The sequence below is a fragment of the Neomonachus schauinslandi genome, chromosome 8 (genome assembly GCF_002201575.2).
Source record: "Neomonachus schauinslandi chromosome 8, ASM220157v2, whole genome shotgun sequence".
In the NCBI taxonomy this organism is placed as follows: Eukaryota; Metazoa; Chordata; class Mammalia; order Carnivora; family Phocidae; genus Neomonachus; species Neomonachus schauinslandi.
The window spans coordinates 118166092-118185210 of record NC_058410.1 but is presented as its reverse complement, the minus strand read 5'-3'; the positions used below and the strand labels follow the sequence as shown (position 1 = coordinate 118185210).

General features: G+C 46.9%; 1 protein-coding gene and 1 pseudogene across 1 annotated transcript; one reads left to right on the top strand and one right to left on the bottom strand.

Annotated features, from left to right (window-relative positions):
• Positions 1-3541: 3541 nt before the first annotated feature.
• Positions 3542-4634, bottom strand: LOC110586916 (annotated as a pseudogene).
• A 12434-nt stretch (positions 4635-17068) lies between these two features.
• LOC110586736 (60S ribosomal protein L7a-like) lies at positions 17069-17921 on the top strand. Its single transcript, XM_044917389.1, has one exon. It carries the CDS (start codon positions 17075-17077, stop codon positions 17876-17878), a length of 804 nt encoding a protein of 267 aa, XP_044773324.1. The 5' UTR covers positions 17069-17074; the 3' UTR covers positions 17879-17921.
• The last annotated feature ends 1198 nt before the right edge of the window (positions 17922-19119 follow it).

Sequence of the window (19119 nt, the reverse complement as noted above, 5' to 3'; positions counted from 1 at the left end):
GTTGGTTAAGCGACTGCCTTCGGCTCAGGTCATGATCCTGGAGTCCCAGGATCGAGTCCCGCATCGGGCTCCCTGCTCGGCAGGGAGTCTGCTTCTCCCTCTGACCCTCCCCTCTCTCATGCTCTCTCTCTCTCATTCTCTCTCTCAAATAAATAAAATCTTTAAAAAAAAATGCTATAGGGGCGCCTGGGTGGCTCAGTCGTTAAGCATCTGCCTTCGGCTCAGGTCGTGATCCCAGGGTCCTGGGATCGAGCCCCGCATCGGGCTCCCTGCTCGGCGGGAAGCCTGCTTCTCCCTCTGCCACTCCCCCTGCTTGTGTTCCCTCTCTCGCTGTATCTCTCTCTTCAAATAAATAAATAAAATCTTAAAAAAAAATGCTATTACTGAGATGCAGTCCCAAATGGAAGCCCTAAAAATGAGAATGAACAAGACAGAAGAGTGAGTCAGTCATATAGAAGACAAAATGATAAGAGAGTAAGGAAGCTGAAAATAAGAGAGAAAAGAAACAATTAGACCATGAAGGGAGACTTAGAGAACACAGCAATTCTATAAAGTGAAATAATATCCATATTATAATAGTCCCAGAAGGTGAGGAGGGGAAGAAAGGGGCAGAAGGTTTATTTGAACAAATTATAGCTGAGAACTTCCCTAATCTGGGGAAGTTCAAGTCCAGGAGGCACAGAGAACCCCCCTCAAAATCAAAAATAGGTCAACACCTTGACATACAATAGGGAAGCTTGCAAATTTCAAAGATAAAGAAAAAATCCTGAAAGCACCTCAGGACAAGAGGTCCTTAACCTATAAGGTTAGACATATAAGGCTGGCAGCAGACCTGTCCACAGAGACCTGGCAGGCCAGAAAGGACTTCATGATATATTCAAGGTGCTAAATGGAGAAAATACGCAGCCAAGAATACTTTATCCAGCAAGGCTGTCATGCAGAACAGAAGGAGAGATAAAGAGTGTCCAGGAAAAACAAAAACTAGAGGAATTTGTGAACACTAAACCAGCCATGCAAGAAATATTAAAGGGGATCCTCTGAGTGGAGGGAGAGCCCAAAAGTAACAAAGACCAGAGAGGAACAGAGACAATCTACAGGAACAGCGACTTTACAGGAAATACAATGGCACTAAATTCATATCTTTCACTAATTACTCTGAATGTAAATGGACTAAATGCTCCAATCAAAAGACACAGGGTATCAGAATAGATAAAATAACAAGACCTATGGATATACTGCTTACAAAAGACTCATTTTAGACCCAAAGACACCTCCAAATTGGAAGTGAGGGGCTGGAGAACCATTTATCATGCCAGTGGACATCAAAAGAATGCTGGAGTAGCCATCCTTATATCAAACAAACCAGGTTTTAAACCAAAAATTAATGGAGAGATGAAGAAGGACACTATAGCATAATAGAAGTGTCTATCCAACAAGAAGATCTAACAATTGTAAATATTTATGCCCCTAACTTGGGAGCAGCCAATGTATAAACCAATTAATAATAAAATTATAGAAACTCATTGATAATAATACAGTAATACTAGGGGACTTTAACACCCCACTCACAGCAATGGACAGCTCATCTAGGCAGAAAATCAACAAGGAAACAAGGGCTTTGGATGACACACTGCACCAGCTGGACGTCACAGATATATTCTATATATATCCTATATATATTCACAGATATATATAACCAGACAAACACCCCATTTTAAAGGAGAATTATAGACCAATATCCCTGATGAACATGGATGCAAAAATTCTCACCAAGATACTAGCTAACAGGATCCAACTGTACCTTAAAAGGATTTATTCCTAGACTGCAGGGGTGGTTCAACATCCGCAAATCAATCAGTGTGAGACACATTAATAAAGGACAAGAACCATACGATCCTCTCAATAGATGCAGAAAAAGCATTTGACAAAATACAGTGTCCTTTCTTGATAAAAACTCTCCGCCGTGTAGGGATCAAGGGAACATACCTCAATATCATAAAAGTCATATATGAAAGACCCACAGTGAATATCATCCACAACAGGGAAAAACTGAGAAGGTTTCCCCAAGGTCAGGAACACGGCAGTTATGTCCACTTTCACCACTGTTGTTCGACATAGTACTGTAAGTCCTAGCCTCAGCAATCAGACAACAAAAAGAAATAAAAGGCATCCAAATCAGCAAAAAAGTCGAACTCTCACTCCTTGCAGATGATATGATACTCTATGTCGAAAACCCAAAAGACTCCACCAAAAAATTGCTAGATCTGATACAGGAATTCAGCAAAGTGGCAGAATATAAAATCAATGCACAGAAGTCCGTTACATTTCTTACACTAACAATGAGGCAGAAGAAAGAGAAATCAAGGAATTGATCCCATTTACAATTGCACCAAAACCCCTGCAATACCTAGGAATAAATCTAACCAAAGAGGTAAAAGATCTGTACTCTGAAAACTATAGAATGTTTATGAAAGAAATTGAGGAAGACACAAAGAAATGGAAAAATGTTCCATGCTCATGGACTGGAAGAACAAATATTGTGAAGGTGTCAATGCTACCTAGAGCAATCTACACATTCAATGCAATCCCCATCAAAATACCATCCACTTTTTTCACAGAAATGGAACAAATACTCCTAAAATTTGTATGCTAAGTGAAATAAGTCAGCAAAAGACAAATACCATGTGATTTCACTCATATGTGGGATTTAAGAAACAAAACAGATAAACATAGGGGAGGGAAAGGAAAAATAAAGATGAAATCAGAGAGGGAGACAAACCATAAGAGACTCTTAAGTCTAGGAAACAAACAGTGTTGCTGGAGGGGAAGTGGGTGGAGGGAAGGGATAATTGGGTGATGGCATTAAGGAGGGCAGGTGATGTAATGAGCACTGGGTGTTATATGCAATTGATGAATCATTAAATCTTATCTCTGAAACTAATAATACAGTATATGTTAAGTAAACTGAATTTAAATGTAAAAATTTAAAAAGAAGGAAAGAAAATTCAGGAACTTTACATCTGTCTTGGTCCACTGAAGCAGCTCTCATGTGGCCATCTTGAGAATGAACAGGACAACTGGGGTGGGGAAAGAGAGCAATAACCCAGACACCAGCCTGAACACAAAATCTCTTCTTGTTTGGAAAGTTCTAGAATTAGGGTGAGATGGCCCAGTGTAGAAGGCACGTTTCTATGAGGAAAAAAAGGAATTTCTGGTCCTAGCCTGGCTGGAGGCCAAGTGAGTCAGAATAGGTAAAGTCAGACCCCAAACACATGGGGTATGGGACAGAGAACAAAGCCTAAGAAAATCCCCCAAGGTTCCCAATGGCACTGTGAGTCAAAGGGAAACGCTCATCAGTTATTTCATAAATGGGCTCCTCCTCCATCCCTGGGGAGACTGTAACCCTCAACGGTCCCTAGGAGAAAGGCAGACTCTTAGGGCCACTCCGGTACCAGGTCTGAAAACCCAGGCGGAGTTAGTCTCCAGACCCGACCCACGGGAGGGCCATATACTGGTATGGATCCCATTTCTTCCTATCTTCTTAGGAGGCCTCAGCCTGAGGGGAAATCGTGGAAGCTTTGCGGCCCCTGGAACCTGCGCGCTGCAGCGTCTCCTTCCCGTTCTCCAGGTGCCTGCCGAGCCACTCCACGCAGGTGCCCTCCAGGTAGTTCCTATAGCGCTCTGCGTCACCGGCCGCCTCCCACTTGCGCCGGGTGATCTGCGCCGCCGTGTCCGCCGCGGTCCAGGAGCGCAGGTCCTCGCTCAGGGCGATGTAATCCGCGCCGTCGTAGGCGAACTGCCAGTGCCCGCGGAGGAGGTTCCCGTCCGACCCCACGTCGCAGGCAGACGTTCACTGGATGGTGTGAGACCCGGGCCCTGGCCCCGGCCCCGCCCCCGCGGTCAGCTCCGCCCCGAAGCCCGGGGCCCCGCCTCCGAACCCCAGGACTTAAAGCCAAAACTGAAAGGCGGGTAAAAGGCTCTTCCCGGGTGGGGAGACGGGGAGACGGGCGGGTCCCACAGCCCCGTCCGTGGGGACCGGAGCCCACGTCGCTCACCGGCCTCGCTCTGGTTGTAGTAGCCCCGCAGGGTGTGCAGGTTCACTCGGAAAGTCTGTGCGTGGTTCTTAGCCTTCCTGGTGTTTCGGTCCCAATACTCCGGCCCCTCCTGCTCCATCCACGGCGCCCGCGGCTCCATCCTCGGACTCGCCGCGTCGCTGTCGAACCGCACGAACTGCGTGTCGTCCACGTAGCCGACGATGACGAAGCGGGGCTCCCCGCGGCCGGGCCGGGACACGGCGGTGGAGAAATACCTCAGGGAGTGGGAGCCTGCGGGCGCGGAGGGGCTGAGACCCCGCGCGACCCTCGTCCCGGCGTGGGGCCGGGGCCCAGGGGGAGGCGGCCGGGAGGGCAGGGGGAGGGGCACCGAGGGCGGGAGAGCAGGGCGGAGGCGGGGCCGGGAGCGGGGGCTGCGGAGAGGCTCCTCCCCGGGGGACCCGCTGGGCGGTCCCCTTGCTCCCGCCGCAGAAGCCCTTTCCTCTCGCCCCAGCACTCGCCCGCCCAGGTCTTGGTCACGGCCAGGGTCCCCGACAGCAGCAGGACGAGGGTTCGGGGCATCACGACTCGCATCCCTGGGGTCTGGAGGAACTAAGTCCCGGCGGGTCTGCGGCACGGACTGGCCGGGAACCGCGGTGACGCTGGTTGGCTTTTCTAGAAACCGGACAGTGGGAGTGCGAGCTGGGACTACGTCATGAGTATCCAGACGGGAGAACCTGACAGGTTGTGAGAGCGAGAAGAGAAACACGCAGAGTAAGGGACTGGGCTTCCCTGGCCCAGACGCTCCAGGCTCTCAGGCCTGGGACTTCCAGAGCCAGGCCTTCCACGAGCCCCGGGCTTTGCCCTGATTCCTCTCCACCTGCACAGAGCGCTCTTTGTCTCACTGTCTCCCTGAGGCCTGGCCCAGGGTCTTTCTGGAAGAGACACCAGGGAGAGATACCAGGCTGGGATCAGCCCGCTTTTGTCCCTTTCCGTACCTGGAATCCCTCGACTTGAGCTGAACTCCTATTCCTTACTTCTCCTCCCGACTCTTCTAAAAGAAAACTCACCCCCAAGAAACTGGATGCCAGAGAGTGAGCTCGCCCTGGGAATGGAGATGAAGGAACGGGAATTTTCTCTTTAAGCCTGGAGTTTCGATCGAAAACCCCAGCTAGAGATTCTCATAGAGATCAGTTTCCTTTTTGTTAATTCACTACAGTGGTAGCACAATCTTGATAATCCCTGAACATCAGAATCTGATCCCTAAAGTGGTTTTGCCCTTCCTGTAGAAATGTCTAAACAACATTTCAATGAAGACTCACAAAGCTACTAAGTTGTACTTTGTCAGACAGCATAACTGTGACTCTATTGTTTGGTTTGGTTTGGTTTGGTTTGGTGTTTGAAGTGAGAAGAAACTCACTTCACATTTAATGACACAGGTAGGTTGAAAATAAATGGATGTTTTTATATAGTAACACAGGTTACATGGAAACCAAAATTAAAAACACAGTATTATTTACAGTTATAAAGAAAATGAAATACAGTGTATATACTTAACAAAACACATAAAGGATCTGAATGCTGAAAATTACAAAATGCTAATAAAAGAAAGCAAATTAAATAGAGCCATAATATGTTCATGTATAAGAAGATTCAACCTAGTAAAGATGTCAGTTCCCTCCAAATTGATCTATAGATTTAATGCAATTCTTGCCAAAATCCTTACTGGGATTGTGGGTTTTTTGTAGACATAGACAAGCTTATTCTAAAATTTATATGGAAAGGCACAGTACCTAGAAGAACTAACACACTCGAAAAAGAGAGAAAGTGAGAAGAATCACTGTATTTCATATTAAGGCTTATGATTTAGCTACAGTAATTAAAACATTGTAATGTTGGCAGAGAAATAGACATATAAATCAATGGAACAGAATAGAGAACCCAGGAATAGGCCCACACATATGCTCAGCTGATTTTTGACAAAGGCACAAAGGCAATTCAGTGCAAAAGGATAGTCTTTTCAATAAATGGTGCTAGAGCAACTGGACATCCACAGACAAAAACACAAGCAAACAAAGAAACTTGAAGCTAAATCTCTCACTTTATAAAATTAATTTAAAATGTATAATAGAACTTATATATATAACATTTAGAGTATAAAATTATTAGAAAAGGGGTGCCTGGGTGGCTCAGTTGGTTCAGCGTCTGCCTTCGGCTCAGGTCATGATCTCCGGATCCTGGGATCGAGCCCCACATCAGGCTCCCTACTCAGCAGGGAGCCTGCTTTTCTCTCTCTCTCCCTCTGCCCTCCCACCACTTGTTCTCTGTCTCTCTCAAATAAATAAATAAAATCTTTTTAAAAGTTATTAGAAAAAAGAAAATGTTTGGGCTATATCTTGACTGTGTTTATGGATATACAAACCTATATATATCATAAGATTCCATAGAATTAAACACATACCCAGATGAGTACAAGTAACACTGGGGAAACCTGAATAAGAGCAGTGGATTATGTCAATGTTAATATCTTAGTTGTAATACTGACTACAGTTTTGCAAGGTATTACCATTGAGTAAAAGTTACTCAGGATCTCTATTATTTCTTATAATTGCATGTGAGTCAGGGTGCCTGGGTGGCTCAGTCGGTTAAACATCTGCCTTTGGCTCAGGTCATGACCCCGGGGTCCTGGGATTGAGTCCCGCGTCGGGCTCTCTGCTCGGTGGGGAGCCTGCTTCTCCCTCTTCCTCTCCCCCTGCCTGTACTCGCTCTCTCTCTCTGACAAATAAATAAAATCTTTAAAAAAAAAAATAATTGCATGTGAGTCTTCAATTAGCTCAAAGTAAAAAACATTAATTTTAAAAAGCACTTACAACAAAAACAAAAACAACACAACTCTCATGGCTCCAATTAAAGCTCAAACTTTTTAGTTTCATATTCCTAGCTCCCTACAAACAGACCCCAAATTCCCTTTCAAATCTTACCTTCCACCAGCTGTCTGCACACACTGGCTTAATAACTGGATATTCTTGGGAGTTCCGTATGTCTGCTTCTCCACTCAGCTCATCCTCCAACCCAGTCCCCTCATCCACACACCCCAGTTCTACTCTTCTTCAAGATTCACCTCCAAATGGTACTTCCAGCTGGAAGGAATCCCTCCGAGTTCTCAGGCACCTTCTTACCTTATATTAAAGCTTTGTAGGTACTTGTTTTCTATTTTCCACAAAGCTCTGAGCTTTTGTCTCACAGAGTTGAGATAATTTAGCTCCGATTCCTCACAGGTGCTACTAAGCTCCAGCAGGTTGAGCTCTCGTGTTTTCTTTTCTTTTTTAATTATTATTGTTTTATTTAAATTCAATTAATTAACATATAGTATATTATTAGTTGCAGAGGTAGAGTTCTATGATTCCACAGTTGTATATAACACCCAGTGCTCATTACATCCTGTGCCCTCCTTAATGCCCATCACCCAGTTACCCCATCCCCCCACCCACCTCCCCTCCAGCAACCCTGTTTGTTTCCTATGAGAGTCTCTTATGGATTGTCTCCCTCTCTGATTCCATCTTATTTTATTTTTCCCTCCCCTCCCCTATGATCCTCTTCTTTGTTTCTAAAAACAATCTTCATTCCATAGCCCTAAGTTTGTCTGTGTGAGTTCCCCTCATATCCTCAATACATGGAAGCACATGGAAGCACAGTTTGATACTAAGTATTTCAACCAGGAGTATGTACAAACTTGAAGAACCTCAAAGTTGCAATGTTCCATGCAATCAAAATGCCCTTCACCAGTGCTCCTGCATTGCCTATTTGTATGCATTATTCACATCTAAGCAGTGTGTATATTTTATCTAAACACATATTTTATCCAGACACATTTTATATTTTATCTAGACACATGTTAAACTGATTAGCATAAGGAGGCAATTGGTTTTCAGGCAGCGCCACAGAATATAGTAAATACTAGATGCAAAAAATATCTTGGTAAGACCTGTAGATATAGATTTAATAAAAAATCTATATAACAACATATTTAAATCTGAGAACTACACTGCTTTAGAATTTGTTCCCTCTGCTCCTCTTCCTCATCCTGCATCTCCAGTCCTTTCTGTGTCTCTCTCATCCCTTGGGCCTACTCCTCTCCTTAGTCTCCACCACCTCTCACTCCTGAACTGGGGCCCTGGTGCCACCCGATCATCTGCCACCCAGGGCCCTTCTCCTCACAGGCGGCAGCGATCCTGTTGCTGTGAGTCAGGTCGGGTCATGTCTTCACTGAAAATGCTCCAACGGCTCCATCTCACTCTTGGGAAGCCTCTAGAATGTAAGGCACATGAGCACAGGGGCTTTGGGCTATTTTTGTCAGTTGTATTCCTAAAAAATAAACCTGTTCCTGGTACCTAGTAGGGAGTCCTCAAGCACAGTTAGCCAGCAGAGCAGCCCCTTGTGTCTCGGAAGTAAGCCTGCCTTAGTGTCCCTCTGTGACCAGTCATTGGCTGGGAATAGCCCATGAGACGCAAGGCCTCTGCACAAATGCTTTGGAGATTTTAGGGCACAGGAGTGGGTGTCCTTGTGGCTGACTTGGGGAATGTGACTTAAACTTTACACCTAAGGAATCTGGGCCACTAGAAATCAAACCCTTCTTTCTTTGATTGCTCTGTGCATCCATTCACAGTTGCAGTGGAACAAGGGGGAACCAGGAGACACCCAAGTCTTTCAGGATTCCACACATATTCCTCCTGCCCCCATGGGCGCCTGGGGGGCTCAGTCATTAAGTGTCTGCCTTCGGCTCAGGTCATGATCCCGGGGTCCTGGGATCGAGCCCCGCATCAGGCTCCCTGCTCAGTGCGGAGCCTGCTTCTCCCTCTCCTGCTCCCTCTGTTTGTGCTCTCTCTCTCTGTCAAATAAATAAATAAAATCTCTAAAAATATATATTCTTCCTGCCCCCATTATGGGACACCAGCCCCTCCCCATCATGCAGATGAGGGTCAACTACTCCTATCTCAAGAAGACGGGGCTCCTGTCATCTGCTGGTCTGGGCGTACAGAGTGCAAAGTACCCTGGAGGCAACCGTACTGTATAGGACAATGGGACCCTCGTCATGTGCCCTTGTAAGAACATCTCCCTTTTGGGAACCAGGACCTCCCATTTTACAGACTCCAAATTGTGGGGACAGAAAGTGCAAAACCCTCCAGTGGATGATCCCCCATGATGGAAATTTAAGAGCCACACCCCTTGGTCCTGGACCCACTTACTCTTCCCACTGGGAGGACAGCACCAGATAGCAGTCTCTGCTCCTTTGGAGTTGTTATCATCATTTTGGCCTCTGGCTTTCACAGGTTAACTGTCACCACTTGGCCTCTGTCTCTTCAGGGCCATACCCTTCCCATGGACGCTAATGAGTCAACTCTAGGACCCCCCCTCTCCCACAGTCATCCCAGCCTGCAGAAGACACAACACCCCCAAACTCCTTAGTGATGCAAGCGCTTGTACAATCATCTTCCGGATGGCTTCTGTGAAAGATGTGTCTTCTGGGTCCTCTTGTGGAACATAATCCTCTGGTGGGTCTCCTGGCTTCACACGATTCCTCCATTCCTTCAGCCTCTTTACCCACACTCTACCAGCCGCCAGGGCAACCAAATCATGTCTACCTCACTGAGAGCCACCATTTTTTCTGGGCTATGAAGAGCTGCCCCAGCTGTAAGTTTGCCCCATGCCCTGGGGTCCTTGATAAACCCATGTCCTGAGAAAGTACCTCCTAGCCAATGAATTTTTGTTTATCCAGCCTGACATTCTCGCCCTGGTTCAACACCTCAAAATCCAGTCCAAGAAGTACTCCTTAGGCTCTTACAAGTATCAGCTGGCTAGTTGTTGCAAAGACACACATTGCCTCATAGAGGTAACACTTCTGCACCACCTTCCAGCATAGTGAAAAAGCTGGCCATTACTAGAGAAGGGTGAGCCCCTGTGTATGCCCAGAGGGTCCAGGATAACTTTGTTCCAGTTTGCAGAATCTCGGGTTTTCCCTACGAGGGCCCTGACTTTCACATAGTAGGTTTGCCTTGGCTGGGTGTCTATCTCTAGAGTTCTGGTCCTCACAATCTGTCTGCGGCTCCCACCCAACTCTATCTGACCTTCCTCCATGGAGACAAAGTCCTCTCTGGCAGCTGTCCCGTGAACCAGTCGGCTCTCACATCTCCAGAGTGTACTTGCACTTTAATAAACTTTCCTGCTTGCACGGCTAAAAAAAGAAACAAAAAACAAACAAACAAACAAAGCCTCTGTAAGCCACTGCAGAGGCTGTCACACTAGCCGTAAAGCTTTGTTAACAGCCCTCAGTTCCCAGGATCTTTCTCTGAGGCATCAGTACACTCAGCAGTAAGCTGCCACTTCCACTGACTCTGCAGGCCCCCCCACCCCATTATTTTCCGCAGGCTTCTATCCTCCCACCTGCCATAGCTTTCCTCCAGACCAGGACAGGTTCTCAGCTCACCTCCAGCAGCCCCTGCAGCAGTTCAGCTGCCCTTTGTGTCTCACCTTCCAGCCTGGACAGTGTCCTCCTGGTCTGCCAGGCAGTGCGTGAGCTCATGCCGAATCCCCATCCTTCTGCCTGCATTCTTGGGCCGTTCGATGCTGCTTGTGTTTCAGCGTCCTGGGAGGAGCAGACACCAGTACAGCATGATAGTGCCAGGACTTTGTTAGGGAAAGCCCTGTGAGAAGCCATGGGGAAGGAGCCAGAAAGGCTGGGAGAACAGCAAATCTCTCTCTTTTCTTTTTTTTGCTTTTAAAAATGGAATTTTGTCTTTTTTTTTTTTAATGTTATGTTAGTCACCGTACAGTACTTCATTAGTTTCTGATGTCATGTTCCATGATTCATTGTTTGCGTATAACACCCAGCGCTCCATGCAGAACGTGCCCTCCTTAATACCCATCACCGGGCCAACCCATCCCTCCACCGCCCTCCCCTCTAGAACCCTCAGTTTGTTTCTCAGAGTCCATAGTCTCTCATGGGTCATCTCCCCCTCTGATTCCCCCCCTTCATTTTTCCCTTCCTTCTCCTAATGTCCTCCATGCTATTCCTTATGTTCCACATATAAGTGAAACCATATGATAATTGGCTTTCTCTGCTTGACTTATTTCACTTAGCATAATCTCCTCCAGTCCCATCCATGTTGATGTAAAAGTTGGGTATTCATCCTTTCTGATGGCTGAGTAATATTCCATTGTATATATGGACCACATCTTCTTTATCCATTCATCTGTTGAAGGGCATCTCGGCTCTTTCCACAGTTTGGCTATTGTGGATGTTGCTGCTATGAACATTGGAGTGCATATGGCCCTTCTTTTCACTACATCTGTGTCTTTGTGGTAAATACCCAGCAGTGCAATTGCTGGGTTGTAGGGTAGCTCTATTTTCAACTTTTTGGGGAACCTCTATACTGTTTTCCAGAGTGGCTGCACCGACTTGCATTCCCACCAACAGTGTAAGAGGGTTCCCCTCTCTCCACATCCTTGCCAACATTTGTTGTTTCCTGCCTTGTTCAAATCAAAGCCACATTGAGAACATCAAATCTTGGTGCAAGTCTGAATCTGAGGGAAGGAGACAGAGAGGGAAGGTTGGCTGGAAGCATCCTAGACCCAGTGCAGAGTCAGGCAAGTTCATCAGGGTGTCAGGGAGCCCTGGAGCCTCAGTCAGCCTGCAGAAGAGGAGGAGTCCTGCTTCAGTTTCCTTGCTGCTCTCAAGCATTCCCTGGAGGAATTCCACAGGAAGTGTCATCTCAGAGCAAACACGGCATCAGATTTGAGAGCACACAGTCAGGGCCGAGGATTAGTTACACTCCCTCAAGTTGAGGGTCAGGATGTGTCTTCTCCCGGCCACCCTCATGATCTAGTTGAGAACAAAAATCAATGATGAAAAAGTGAACAGGGGAAGAATTGCCGGGCCAGAACCTATAAGTAGACAAGAAGGGATGAGGTCTAGGGCAGCAGCGGAGACACCAGCTCTGGCTGGCACCAGCACGGGTGGGTCACCCATGCTGAAGAACTGGGAGGCCCATCACTCGGAGACAGATGCTGGGACATGAGTAGATGGTGGGAGAAATCTGTACAGTTGTCCTCTAACGTGTTCAGTGTGCTCGGTGATGTAGGAAACAAGATCATTAGCAGGAAGAAGAATGGGGAAGGGGGGTTGGATGTCCTGAGGGCCCACCCACCTCCCAGCCCAGGAGTGCCAGGTCCGTGGGAGAGGAGACACCCTGTGGGAGAGGACTGAACAGGGAGCCGGGTCTTCAGGGGGACCTGGTTTCTGTCAGAGCTGCGAAGTGAAGGGACCATCCTGAGAGGACTCTGGACATTTACTGGTCATGGCAGAGCTTTCCACGGGGCGCAGTAGAAGGTTCAGGAGCTGGGGAGGGGGCATGAGAGGAGGCAGGATAGGGGTGTGCAGAACCTCATGGAGTGAGAGTGCAGGATATCTGGGGGACCAGGGGTGACTGACACGAGCGAAGAAAGGACATAATGACATTAGTCCTGGTGGACTCCAGGCAGATGGTGGTGGTGAGTGTGTGAGAGATGATGGGAAGGAGCAGGAGTTTGGGGCTCTCACTTGGGCTCTGTTCAATGGAACGAGGAGGTTTGGGGTGGCTGGGTCTTAATTCTAGTGTGTGGACCTTTTCTTAACCCCTGGATTATGGGGGGCAGTCCCTGGGGTCAAGAGGTGTTAAACAAAGTCCATGGGTTCACTCTTGACCCTTGTGGGGCAGGAGTGCACTCACACCAGATTCAGCTCTGCCTGACACCTGCACTGGGAGAGAGACTTCTGGGGCACCAGGTGTGAGCCCAACACAGGGACCCCTTTTGTGCCTTCTCAGGGTGCAGGAGGTCTAGGGGAGCTAGGATCTTAGTCCTATAACCCCAGTCTGCATGCCCACGCTATGGAGTAGGATGTAGACAATGAGGATCTGTTCCCAAAAAGAAATGATTTTGTTTTTTAAAAAACTGAGTTTCAAAAAACTGAGAAGTAGGGAACAGAAGAAAATGCTTCTACTTTTCAGTTTTCCTGCTGTTACCATCAAGGGCCTAGAGGCAATGGAAACCTTAGGGTGGGACCTAGCGACCCTGAGCTCCCCTGTCTTCCAAATAGAAGACTTTTATATATAGAAGACAAATAGAGAATTTTATATTGCTTTAACATTTTATATTAGGGAATTACACTTATTCCCTTTAGTATAACAATGTTGTGTGAAGAAAAGTTTCTAAGAGATTAAAACTGAATTATTTAGGGATGAGGGTCATGATGTCAGCAAGTAATTTTCAAAAATTTCTGGAAAAATTATAGAAATATAATTTATTACGTATATAAGGAAAATATTAAATTGATTAAATCTAGGGTGCTAGGTACTATTCTTTCAAACTTTAGGTATCTTTGAAATTTTTCACAATAATTTGGAGAAACCTTTTAAAATAATGCATAATGACATGGGACATGTTCACAGCAAAATGTTGAATAAAAATTAGGCTTCACGTGCATACGTGTAAGAATGTGCTGTCAGTATGTTTATGTGTGTGTGTGTTACCGAACCCAAGTTTAGCTTCTCTAGCCCGAAAGATTCTTACTCAAGAGATGAGTTCTGACTGGAAAGAAATTTGAGCTTTATTCAGGAGGCCGGCCACCTGGGGAGAAGGACTCTTGTCCAAAAGCCAACTCTGAGGTTTCTGCCTGGCCCAGGTGTTTTTAAAGGGGGTTAGGATGGTTAATCAGCAAAGGGAGTGCAGTGGCCTGCAGCATTTCTTGATCACGTGCAGACTCGACCATGCTGGCTTCAAACGGTCTCAGTGCGGGGAGGTCAGTGAGGGGGGCTGGTTCTTGTCTCATGATGTACCGGGGACTCTGTTCTTTCTGCGAGGGAGGTCAATAAAATCATCTGTGTGAAAAACATTTTGCTAAAAGAATTGCTGAGCTAATCAGAAAGCCAACACACTTGCTGGCCTCTGAGGCCTGGGAAAGTTCTGGTCCTTCGCTCCTCAAGGCCAGTGGTCTGCAAATCTCAAAGAAACTAAATTCGTTCTGTTACAGATCAAGGGCCTTAGGTCAGGTTTACCTCCCGCCTAAAGGCAGGGCAGGGCAGGGTGAGAGGGAGGTGGGAGGTTCCACAAGCGGTGGGTGGTGCAGGGAGGGCCTCTCAAAGAGGACCATGGAAGAGAACGTCAGGGAAAGAAGCGCTGCCTGGGAGACATGTTTTCTGGCCTGGACCAGCACTGAAGGCTCTGAGGTGTGGACACGCTGGGCGTGCTGGAGGAACCAGGCAGTGGAGGGCCTGGATCTGGGCCCATCCCACAGACACAGCTGTGTAAACTGGACATTAACTGGCAAAGGTCATGCAGATGAAAGGGATTTTTTTTAACATAAAATACTTGAAAGAAATCATTCAAGGCATTCCAAAGGGTTTGCAATAGGAAATTTTCCTCCCTCCCAAGACCCCAGGCACCCAGGTCCCCTGCCAGAGATGCACATTATCAACTCCTCATGTATCCTTCCTGAGAAAAATTTATACAAATGTTATTGTTGACATCAAGAAGGAGTACTGGAAGGGTGACTGGGTGGCTCAGTCAGTTAAGCGTCCAACTCTTGACCTTGGCTTAGGTCTTGATTTCAGGATCGTGAGTTCAAGCCCTGTGTTGGGCTCCACACTGGGCATGGAGCCTACCTAAAAAAACAGAAGAAGAAGAAGAAGTACTGGAAAGAAATAGGAAAAAAAATGTTTCTTTTCGGTTTTCCTGGGTGCTGTCATCAAGGAGCTGGATAGAGAGGTCACAGTGGAGAGGCAGAAACCTCATAGGAAGTTTCCTAAGCTCTCCTCTCCTTCAATCCTTGCCCCATTCCTGACCTTAACACCTGTGGAGTCCAGGGCTGCTCAGAAGCTTCTTCATACCTCTATTGATGCCCAGCCTTCAGGTCAGCCTCCCCTGAGTGACTTACAGCCCAGGTCCTCCCAGGCTGCTCAGTCAGAATTCAGGAGCAGCGCAGCGGCGCCCCTGTGTGGTCACAGGGATGAGGTTGGAAGCCCCAGCTCCCCTTTCTCTAGCTCAGCCAGGAGCTCCCAGGGTCTCCCTCTGCTCCCAGCCCCAGAGCAAGGCTTTGAACACAGAGGTTGCCCCCGTCCATGTCAGGTTGGGGTGCAAAATGTTTCCCAAAATCCAAAATAATATAAATGTTTCCACAGATATTTCCCTTGCGTGACCATTGATTCTGCTCTTAGGTCTCCAGGCAATAACAGCTGGTTCCCAGGTCTGGGGTGGACCCCACAAAGAAACTGAGTGTCCTGTCTCCAAAGATAGGACCTAGGAATTCTAAATCCCTGTCACTTATTTCTGCTGCTGCCTCTGGGGTTTGACTCAGTTCAGTAAGTCTCAAGACATGGCATGAAGGACGAGGGGAAGAAGCCCGCAATGCATTGAGTCTAGAAAGGGGCGGATGTTCCTGGGGAAGTGAGGCTGGGGTGTAAGTAAGAACATCGGAGGGGTAGAGGGTCCAGTGAGGGAAGAAGGAGTCAGGGAGAAGAGTGGCATGGGAAGGGCTAGCCTAAGGAACACCTGTTTTTGTTTGGAGAGGGCTCTCTGGGTCCTGGACTAGGTACTAGAGAGTGAAGGGCTGATGCAGTGCCAGCCCTGGAGGGACCAACCCTGGGGTTTCAGGGTCCCACTCCCTGTGTTAGTACCTCATGACCATGGCTGAGCCCAGACCAGAGTCAGCCAGTTGTCATGTCCTTCAGTTGTCCCTTCCTCCTCTATGACAAGCTGAGGAGCCCCTGAGGACCGTGTGCTGAACATGCAGTGTGGGCTGGTCTACAAGGACCTCAGCAATAGGACCCGGGGTACTGACCACCCATTTCCCAGTAGCGGTCCCTACACCCTCCATAACTCACTGCCGAGGAGTCTGGGGTCCTGCATCTTTCCTTGCCCCAAACACCCAGACCCGGAGACTGTACTCCTCAGGTCTTGCTCTCTGCTACTCCCAACCCCTGAACGTAGAAGCTCATGCTGCATTCCCAGTCCCAAATCTCATTTCTACCGACCACTGACCCAACACTACGGCGGTGCTATAGACTGAATGTGCCCCCAACCCCCCAGATTCATATGTTGAAATCCAATCCCCAGTATGATGGTATTAGAAGTTGGGGCCTTTGGGAGATGATTAGATCGCAAGAGTAGAGCCCTCATACATGGGATTAGAGTCCTTATAAAAGAGACTCCAAAGAGTATGTTGTTTAAGTCACCCAATCTGTGGTGTTTTGTGGTGAACATCCAAACAGACTGAGACAACCTCCAAAACCAAACACTGCTAAGCTCTTCAGTCTCAGACCCACTTGAAGGAATCTGGTCACAGCATGTATTCATTTATTCACAAATATTTAATGAATGTCTCTGTGCCAAGCATGATTCTAGGCCTGGTAATCATTTAATCAAAACAGACAAAACACCTGCTCTCCTGATGCTTACAGTTTGAAAGGAAAGACAAACAACAAATAAAAACACAATAATAGTATTACTATGGTATTATATAGTATGTGTTCCTGTTACCTATTGGTGGGTAACAAACAATCCCAAAATAAAACTACCTTTTTATTCGCTCTCACTGTATGCATTGACTGGGCTCAGCAGGCAGCTCTTCTGCTTCATGTGACACGGTCAGGGCTGTAGTCACCTGGAGTCCCAGCTGGTCCAGAACATTCAAGAGGTTTCTCTCGTGGGGCGCCTGGGTGGCTCAGTCAGTTAAGCATCTGCCTTTGGCTCAGGTCGTGATCCTGGAGTCCTGGGATTGAGCCTCACATGGGCTCCCTGGTCAGTGGAGAGCCTGCTTCTCCTGCTGCCCCTCACCCCCCTCATGCTCTCTTGCTCTCTCTCAAATAAATAAATGAAATCTTAAAAAAAAAAAATCACAAGGCATCTTATGTCAGAACCTCAGAAGTCAAGCAGTGTCACCTTCTCATGTTCTAGTCATCAAAACTAGTCACTGATTAAAGAAGAGGGGGTCTCTCCTCCAGCAACCCAAGATGCCGAAAGGGAAGAAGGCGAAGGGGAAGAAGGTGGCCCCGGCCCCTGCTGTTGTGAAGAAGCAGGAGGCCAAGAAGGTGGTCAACCCTCTGTTCGAGAAGAGGCCCAAGAATTTTGGCATCGGACAGGACATCCAGCCCAAAAGGGACCTCACCCGCTTTGTCAAATGGCCCCGCTACATCTGGTTGCAGCGGCAAAGGGCTATTCTCTATAAACGTCTAAAAGTGCCTCCCGCGATTAACCAGTTCACCCAGGCCTTGGACCGCCAGACAGCTGCTACTCAACTGCTTAAGCTGGCCCACAAGTACAGACCAGAGACAAAGCAGGAGAAGAAGCAGAGATTGTTGGCCCGGGCCGAGAAGAAAGCTGCGGGCAAAGGGGATGTCCCCACTAAGAGGCCACCTGTTCTTCGAGCTGGGGTTAACACTGTCACCACCTTGGTGGAAAACAAGAAGGCTCAGCTGGTAGTGATTGCACATGATGTGGATCCCATTGAGCTGGTGGTTTTCCTGCCTGCCTTGTGTCGTAAGATGGGGGTTCCCTACTGCATTATCAAGGGGAAGGCCAGGCTGGGGCGTTTGGTCCACAGGAAGACCCGCACCAGCGTCGCCTTCACACAGGTCAACTCGGAAGACAAAGGAGCTCTGGCAAAGCTGGTGGAAGCCATCAGGACCAATTACAATGACAGATACGATGAGATCCGCCACCACTGGGGAGGCAACGTCCTGGGTCCGAAGTCTGTGGCTCGCATTGCCAAGCTGGAAAAGGCAAAGGCTAAAGAACTGGCCACCAAACTGGGCTGAGTGGATGCTGTTGAATTTTCTGTACATAAAAGTAATAAAACGTGGTCTCTCAAAAAAAAAAAAAAAAAAAGAAGAGGGGAATTAGTCCCCACCTCTAGACAGATGGTAAGGTCACATTGCAAAAGAACATGAGGGGTGGAAAATATTTGAAAAAGAACACTTCACAATGTGTTAGATAGTGACTGGAGATGTAGAGGAAAAAATAATGCAAAGTTGACAATCAATGCAAGATGATGGGAGAAGTGGCACTATTAAATAGGGTGGTAATACAGAAATCTGTCACATTTCTATACACTAGTAATGAAGCAACAGAAAGAGAAATAGAGAAAACAATTCCATTTACAACTGCACCAAATGTAATAAAATACTTAGGAATAAACTTAACCAAGGAGGTGAAAGACCTGTATTCTGAAAAATACAAAACACCGATAAAAGAAATTGAAGATGACACAAACAAATGGAAAGACACTCCCTGTTCATGGGTTGGAAGAAAAATATTGTTTAAAAATCCATTCTAGGGGCACCTGGGTCGTTCAGTTGTTAAGCATCTGCCTTCGGCTCAGGTCATGATCCCAGGGTCCTGGGATCGAGCCCCGCATCGGGCTCCCTGCTCGGCGGGAAGCCTGCTTCTCCCTCTCCCACTCCCCCTGCTTGTGTTCCCTCTCTCGCTGTGTCTCTCTCTGTCAAATAAATTAAATCTTTAAAAAAATAAAAATAAAAAAATAAAAGTCCATTCTATCCAAAGCGATCTACAGATTTAATGCAATCCCTATCAAAATACCAACAGTATTTTTCACAGAACTAGAACAAACAATCTTAAAATTTGTATGGAACCACAAAAGACCCCAAATAGCCAAAGCAATCTTTAAAAAAGAAAAATAAAGCTGGAGGTATCACAATTCCAGATTTTAAGTTATATTACAAAGCTGTAATAATCAAAACAGTATTAAAAAAAACAGTACGGTACTGGCACAAAAGTGGACACGTAGGTCAATGGAACAAGATTGAGAGCCCAGAAAGAAACCCACAATTAATAGAGTCAATCTTTGACAAAGAGGGTAAGAATATGCAGTGGGGAAAAAACAGTCCCTTCAACAACTGGCGTTGGGAAAACTGACCAGTTTTTTTTTTTTTCTTTTGCTACATGCAAAAGAATGAAACTGGACTTCTTCCATCATACACAAAAATAAACTCAAAATGGATTAAAGACCTAAATGTGAGACCTGAAACCATAAAACTAG

Coding starts and splice junctions, on each gene's coding strand:
- LOC110586736 (XM_044917389.1), top strand. CDS start 17,075: ATGCCGAAAGGGAAGAAGGCGAAGGGGAAGAAGGTGGCCCCGGCCCCT.